This window comes from Dipodomys ordii, unplaced genomic scaffold, assembly GCF_000151885.1.
Source record: "Dipodomys ordii isolate 6190 unplaced genomic scaffold, Dord_2.0 Scaffold29, whole genome shotgun sequence".
NCBI classification, from domain to species: Eukaryota; Metazoa; Chordata; class Mammalia; order Rodentia; family Heteromyidae; genus Dipodomys; species Dipodomys ordii.
The window spans coordinates 3503349-3510544 of NW_012267245.1; the positions used below are offsets into that span (position 1 = coordinate 3503349).

At 46.7% G+C, this 7196-nt stretch overlaps 2 protein-coding genes across 2 annotated transcripts in view; both read left to right on the forward strand.

Annotated features, from left to right (window-relative positions):
• The window catches only part of Camlg (calcium modulating ligand), an 8094-nt gene extending 4862 nt beyond the window's left edge, over positions 1–3232 (forward strand). Inside the window, exons 3-4 of the mRNA XM_013016034.1 lie at positions 1049–1114; positions 2618–3232. Of these exons, the coding sequence (XP_012871488.1) occupies positions 1049–1114; positions 2618–2809 (258 nt within the window). The 3' untranslated portion in view covers positions 2810–3232. The remainder of the gene's footprint in view (positions 1–1048; positions 1115–2617) is intronic.
• A 3798-nt stretch (positions 3233–7030) lies between these two features.
• Positions 7031–7196, forward strand: part of Ddx46 (DEAD (Asp-Glu-Ala-Asp) box polypeptide 46) — a 44072-nt gene continuing 43906 nt past the window's right edge. Inside the window, exon 1 of the mRNA XM_013015995.1 lies at positions 7031–7186. Within this exon, the coding sequence (XP_012871449.1) occupies positions 7170–7186 (17 nt within the window). The 5' untranslated portion in view covers positions 7031–7169. The remainder of the gene's footprint in view (positions 7187–7196) is intronic.

A 7196-nucleotide genomic window follows, 5' to 3' on the forward strand; every position in this document is an offset into this window, starting at 1 on the left:
CTCAAGTGGTAAAGTGCTCGCCTTGAGCTGAAGAGCTGAGGGACAGCACCCAGGCCCAGAGTTCAGGCCCCATGACTGGCAAAAAAAAAAAAAAGAATCTCCTAGACTTTCCTACCTGGGTTGGCTTTGAACCGTGTTTCTCAGATCTCAGTTTCCTGAGTAGTTAGGATTACAGATGTGAGCCACCAACGCCCATCAAGCTATGGCTATTTTTGTGACTTCTATGAGTGTGCATGCAGGTGCCTGTGCCAGTCTTGGGGCTTGAACTCCTAGCTGGGTGCTGTCTGAGCTTTTGTGTTCGTGGCTAGCCAATTACCATTTCTGGCTTTTTGGATGGTTAATTGGAAATAAGTCTCACGGACTTTCCTGCCCAGTTTGTCTTGGAACTGTGATCTCAGATCTCAGCCTCCTGAGTAACTAGGTTTAGTCACAGCTCCTGGCCCCAACCATTTTATCAGTAGTAGAATAGCTTGTCATTTGAGGACCTGAAAGAGTAGCTGAATGAGTTAAGTCTTTTCCCAAACTGGAGTTCTGGCCCTTTGTGTGCTTGAGGTTGTCCGCGCCCTCCAGGGGGAGGGGAATGTTACTGCCTGATTTATTATACACATCTATAACCTGATTTAAAGGAGAGGTTTTTTTGGATGAATATAGTAGTACACACCTGTCATCCCAGCACTCAGGAAACAGAGCAGAAGGAGTCTTGAGTTCAAGGCCAGCCTGGGCTGGGAGCAAGACCCTGTGCCACAAACAACGACAACAACAATAACAATAGAGTCCTCCCCAAAACAAAAAATAAGATAAATTTTTACGGAAGAAACATTTTGGGGACGTTGAAAGACTTGTTGACTTGAGAAATGTGTTTCATGGTTAGGAATTCCAAATAATTCCCTTTCTTTACTTTTTTGCAGAGCCAAGATTACTTTCAATTGACAAATTAAGCATATTACTATAGTGTCTTGCTTGGAATTTTGTAGCTTTTGTTAGTATGGCTCATCGTGACTTGAATGATTTTGTTGGAAAATTTTAATCCTGTCTTCTGTCTTCACAGTCCATATTTGCTCCATTCCTTACTTTGCAACTTGCGTACATGGGACTGTACAAATATTTTCCCAAGGTAAATAAAAATTCTTTTCTACATTATCTTCTATTTAGATTGATCTGACTAGCTAAATCTAAGAACCGAAACTTAGAAATAAAATGATTCCTACTTGTTGGCCAGGCAAGGTAATGCACAGTACTAATCTTGTAGAAAGGAGAGGCAGAAGGATTAGAAGTTCAAGGGCAGTTTGGTTTTATAGTGTGAAGTTAAAAAACAATAACAAGAAAAGTAATAACCTGGCCAAGCACTGGTGGCTCACGCCTGTCATCCTAGCTACTCAGGAAGCTGAGATCTCAGGATCGCGGTTCAAAGCCAGCCCAGGCAAGGCAAGTCGGTGAGATTCGTATCTTTAATAAACCACTAGAAAACCGGAAGTGGCGCTGTGGCTCAAGTGGTAGAGCGCTGGCCTTGTGCTGAAGAGCTGAGGGACAGCGCCCAGGCCCCGAGTTCAAGCCCCATGACTGACAAAAAAAAAAAAAAAAGTGATAACCTTACTTGTGTGACTGAGTAGTCCAGCTGATTTGGAATTCGTGATCGTCCTGCCTCAGCCTCCAGGATGCTGGGGTTATTGGAGTATGCTACCATACATAGCATGGGGTCAAGTTTTTGTTTACGTTTTCCTTGGAAAAAATGGCTCATTGTCTGTTTGCTTTGGTCATAAGTGTTTATGACTTGGTGTGTGTACCGCATGCTCTGCATGTGCTGGGCTCCAGTTTGTTTTTGTGCCAGTCCTGGGGCTTGAACTTGGGGCCTGGGCGTTGTCTCTGAGCTTTCGTGTTCAAAGCTAGCACTCTACCACTTGAGCCACAGCACCACTTCTGACTTTTTGTAGTAAATTAGAGATAAGAGTCTCATGGCCTTTCCTGGACATACTGGCTTTGAACATTGATTTTTGAGTCTCAGCTGCCTGAGTAGCTAGGATTTACAGGTGTGAGCCACTGGTACCTGGCCTTGATGATTTTTTTTGTTTTGTGTTTTTGTTTTGCTTGTTCTGAGGCTTGAACTTTGGGCCTGGGCACTGTCCCTTTGGGTCAAGGCTAGCCCTCTACCACTTGAGCCACAGTGCCACTTTCAGCTTTTGTGTGATTAATTGAAGAGTCTAATAGACTTTACTGACTGAGCTGGCTTTGAACTGTGTTCCTTAGATCTGAGCCACCCGAGTAGCTAGGATTACAGGTGTGAGCCATCAGCACCTGGCCTTGATCATGTTTTTTTTTGTCAGCTGTGGGCCTTGAACTCAAAGGGTTGGGTGCTGTTCCTGCACTTTTTCCCTCAAGGCGAGCACTCTACCACTTGAACCACAGCACCACTTCCAGTTTTTTGGTGGCTCATTGCAGATAAGTGTCTCATGGACTTTCCTGACCAGGCTGGCTTTGAACCACAATCCTCAGATCTCAAGCCTCCTGAGTAGTTAGGATGACAGGTGTGAGCCACTGCCACCTGGCTTTGATCATGTTTTAAAAAGAGCTTGTGTAATTTCCTGAGAGCTGTATGATTCATTTGACTTTTTCTCTGCAGGGTGAAAAGAAGATAAAGACGACGGTACTAACTGCTGCCCTTCTGTTATCTGGAATTCCTGCTGAAGTGATAAATCGGTCCATGGATACCTACAGCAAAATGGGTGAGGTCTTTACAGACCTCTGCGTCTACTTCTTCACTTTCATCTTTTGTCATGAACTACTTGATTACTGGGGCTCTGAAGTACCGTGAGTCCCGAAGAACTGGAAAGGAGAAGCCTGCAAAACAGAACACAACGAATCTTCCCTATTGCAGCGCCTCTAAAGGGGGCAAATTGGTTTACACCTTTAATTCTCTTTACAGACCTTGTAAAACCATTTGATTATAATCCCAATGACAGATTCCCTGATTTTAAAGGGGTGAGTTTGTGTTAGTACTGGTATGAAGAATAGAATAACAATGTCATTACTGATTTCTCTTGTTTAATTAGAATCCCTAGTCTAAACCTCTCCCCTATCTTTGAGACTTGTAATTCCTCTTTTGGAGACTGAGCTAGTGCTTTTAGGGGAGCAGATACACACGGTGTCAGCCAGCCCCAAGGACTGCTTTCTTGTATTGTGTTGTTCTGTCTTGAGAAATGAAAACCATTCTAAAAATAAAATGATAGAAATTGAACTGATGGTTAGCCAGTACATCTTCACATAGGGGCTACATACACGTGTTATTTGCCTTTTTTGTTTTGTTTTAGTATCTTCATTTTTATTTAAATATTTAAGAGGAGAAATGGTTAACATTCACAGAAGTGGGCTGATAGTGTAGGTCAGTGGCAGAGTGCTTGCTGTAGCACGTATGAGGCCTGGGGATTCAAATAGGGCTCATAGAGTCGTGGGGCTTGAACTCTGGGCCTGGGTGCTGTCCCTCAGCTCTTCAGTTCAAGGCTAGCTCTCTACCACTTGAGCCATAGCACCTCTCTCTTCTGGTTGTGGTTCATTAGAGATGATAGTCTCACAGATGGTCCTGCCTGGGCTGGCTTTGAACCATGATCCTCAGATCTCAGCCTCCCTCCTAAGTAGCTAGGATTACAGGCATGATCCACTGGCACCTGGCTTTTGTGAAGTTTTTTTTTTTTTGTCGGTCGTAGGGCTTGAACTCTGGGCCTGGGCGCTGTCCCTCAGCTCTTCAGCTCAAGGCAAGAGCTCTACCACTTGAGCTACAGCGCCACTTCCGGTTTTCTGGTGGTTTATTGGAGATAGGAGTTTCAAGGTCTCTCCTGCCCAGGCTGGCTTTGAACCTCGATCCTCAGATCTCAGCCTCCTGAGTAGCTAGGATTACAGGCATGAGCCACCAGCGCCCGGCTTTTGTGAAGTTTTTAATTAACTGTATACCACACTTGGAAATTTTCCCTTTGACTTTTTAAATATCACAATGTGGAATATTTGTTGATTTTTTCCTTGTTTTTTTTTTTTTTTTGCTGTGCTGATATCAAACCTATGAAGGTCCTTGTGTATGGTGGTAGACAAGTGCTGTTCCATTGAGTTCCAGTCATACATAATAGCATAATAGCCGGGTGCTGGTGGCTCACGCTTGTCATCCTAGCTACTCAGGAGGCTGAGATCTGAGGATCCTGGTTCAAAGCCACCCTAGGCAGAAAAGTCCATGAGATTCTCAAATGAACTGCCAGAAAACCGGAAATGGCATTGTGGCTCAAATGGTAGAGTGTTTGGGTTGAGCAAAAGAGCTCAGGGACAGCACCCAGGCCCTGAGTTCAAACCCCAGGACCAACAAAAATAAAAAACCCAGGATAAAACTGAAGTGTCTTAAGGCTTGTCGAATCCTTACAGATTTGGTTGATTTTTTTTTTAATTCAAAACAATTTTTGATTTGTTTCGGGTCAGTCATGGAGCTTGAACTTGAGGCCTGGGCGCTGTCCTGAGCTCTTTTGCTCAATGCTAATGGTCTACAACTTTGAGCCCCATCTCCACTTCTGATTTTTGAGTGGTTAATTGGAGATGAATCTCCTGGGGACCTTTCTGCCTGGCTTGGCTTCAAACCACGATCCTCTCATATCTTAGCCTCCTGAGTACCTAGTGTAAGAGGCATGAGCTACCAGTGCTGTTTTTCATATTTCCTACTTGAGTGTTGGCTGGGAATTGGATCACTTTCTACTGTAGCTGACAGGTGCATTCCACCACACCTAGCTTTCCTTTGCGATGGAATCTTTTTTTTTTTTTTTTTTGCCAGTCCTAGGGCTTGAACTCAGGGCCTGGGCACTGTCCCTGAGCTGCTTTTGCTCAAGGCTAGCACTCTACCACGGTGCCACTTCTGGCTTTTTCTGTGTATGTGGTACTGAGGAATTGAACCCAGGGCTTCATGCATGCTAGGTGAGCACTCTACCACTAAGCCACATTGCAATCCGTACTATGGAAGCTTGTGTCCTTTTTAGATCAGGCTAGTCCTGATCTCAACTTCTTACTTAACTAGGAACCTGCAAATGCATCTAGCTATTGGTTGATAATTATTCCTTCTCCCCTGGGCTGGCCTCAAACCATGACCCTCAGCCTCCTAGGTAGCTAGGATGACAGCTATTGAGCCACTAGCACTTAGCTGCAAGTCTGTTCTTTTGATTTGGGATTCAGATTACAAGCAAACACATTTCCCAAGTTCATACCTAACCCATGTTTAGAGTTGTCATTACTCCCTTAAGCCCTGGGTACACTAATTGTCTGGAATTGCATGTTCACCACTTTTGTCCTCTTAAGAAAAGTCTCAGGGCTGGGAAGGTAGCTCAGTGGTAGAGTGCTTACCTTGCATGCATGAGGCCCTGGGTTTGATTCCTCAGTACCACAGAAGCAGAAGAAGCCGGAAGTGGTGCTGTGGCTTAAGTGGTAGAGCGCTAGCCTTGAGCTGAACTGCTGAGGGACATTGCCCAGGCCCAGAGTTCAGGCCCCACAACTGACCAAAAAAAAAAAAAAAGTTACATTGGGGTAGGGAAGGTGGCTCAGTGGTACAGTGCTTGTCTAGCATGCATGAATTCCTGGATTTAATACCTCAGTACCACAGAGACAGAAAAAGCCAGAAGTGGCGCTGTGGCTCAAGTGGTAGAATGCTAGCCTTGAGACCCCCAAAAAGTCATTTAACCATTTGACATAAAGTTCCAGTAATCGTACAACATCGCCAAATTTCTGTTTTTGTTTTTTCTGATTATGGGTCTTGAACTCTGGGCCTGGGCACTGTCCCTCAGCTCCTCAGCTCAAGGGGAGCGCTCTACCACTTGAGCCACAGCGCCACTTCTCGTTTTCTGGTGGTGGTTCATTGGAGATCAGAGTCTCACAGACTTTCCTTGTCTGGGCTGGCTTTGAATCATGATCCTCAGATCTCAGCTTCCTGAGTAGTTAGGATTATAGGCATGAGCCACCAGCACCCAGCATAGCCTTTATTCTTGAAAAAACTAAAAGACAGTGCCCTGGCTCAGTCAAAATCAAGAGAGGAAACAAAACAAAAGACTACATTATGATGTGTGTGTTTTTAGGAGACCATTCACCCTCATCCTCGACAGTATTTTGTAATCACTGGGAAGCTTAAAATTTCACAGTGCTGAACGAAGACCTCTAGAGAAATTACAGCATCCTTATTCTACCTGAACCTTCCCTGTGCATGCCTTGTGGAGAACTGTTACAATCTTTTTAATTTGCTCTTTGTCTTTGCTATTAACTCCTATTGTGTGTGTGTGTGTGTGTGTGTGTGTGTGTGTGTGTGTGTGTCTTGGGGCTTGAACTAAGGGCCTAGCCACTGTCCCTGAGCTTTTTTTGCTCAAGGCTGGTGTTCTACCCACTTGAGCCACAGAGCCACTTGGATTTTTTGGTGGTTCATTGGGGGATAAGAATCTCATGGCCTTTCCTCCTTGGGCTGACTTCAAACGGCGATCCTCAGATCTCTGCCTCCAGAGTGGCTGGGATGACAGGTGTGAGTCTGGCAGCTCCTTCCTTGGGAGCTTGGCCCTCTCCCGTGTGGATTGTTCTCGTGCGAAGGGCCATCTGCCCGCTGTGTTGTTTTCAGTCCATCACTACACTTGAGCAAATCTCCCAAGGAGCTGGGCGGGCCTGGCACGAGGGGACAGCATGCCCAGATAAAGCTCGTGTGCAGAGACTAGGCAGTGTGATGTAGTGCAGATGAAGGCAGACAGGAGCACACGATCTGTAGCAAGGACTCTGGCAGGGCGAGCCAGGTCCACCATTCCATCCTTGCCACACACCTGTTGGCCTTTGGCCTTGGCCATCTGCTTTATATGCAGCCTGCGGCCTCCGACCTACAGGTGGCGCTCTAGGCGAAAGGCAAGCGTGGCAGCGCGGACTCCGGCCGCTGAGTGTCGCTGTGGAGGGGGGGGGAGAAGACAGCTTCCGGCTGTCTGTGTCCGGCTTCCGGTGGGCGGGCGGGCGGCCGGCACCGGCACTTCCTGTTTTCGTTGGCCGCGCTGGGGATGGCGGCGGTCTCCACAGGAGCGGCCTCCGCCGTGGCATCCGCGGCGTCTTAGGGCCGGTGTCGCTCGGCGCCCTCCCGTCCCACCTCCGTCGTGCAAGTGCGCGCGCCCTGCTCCCCTCGGGGCCTCGGCAGCATGGGCCGGGAGTCGCGGTGAGTCGGG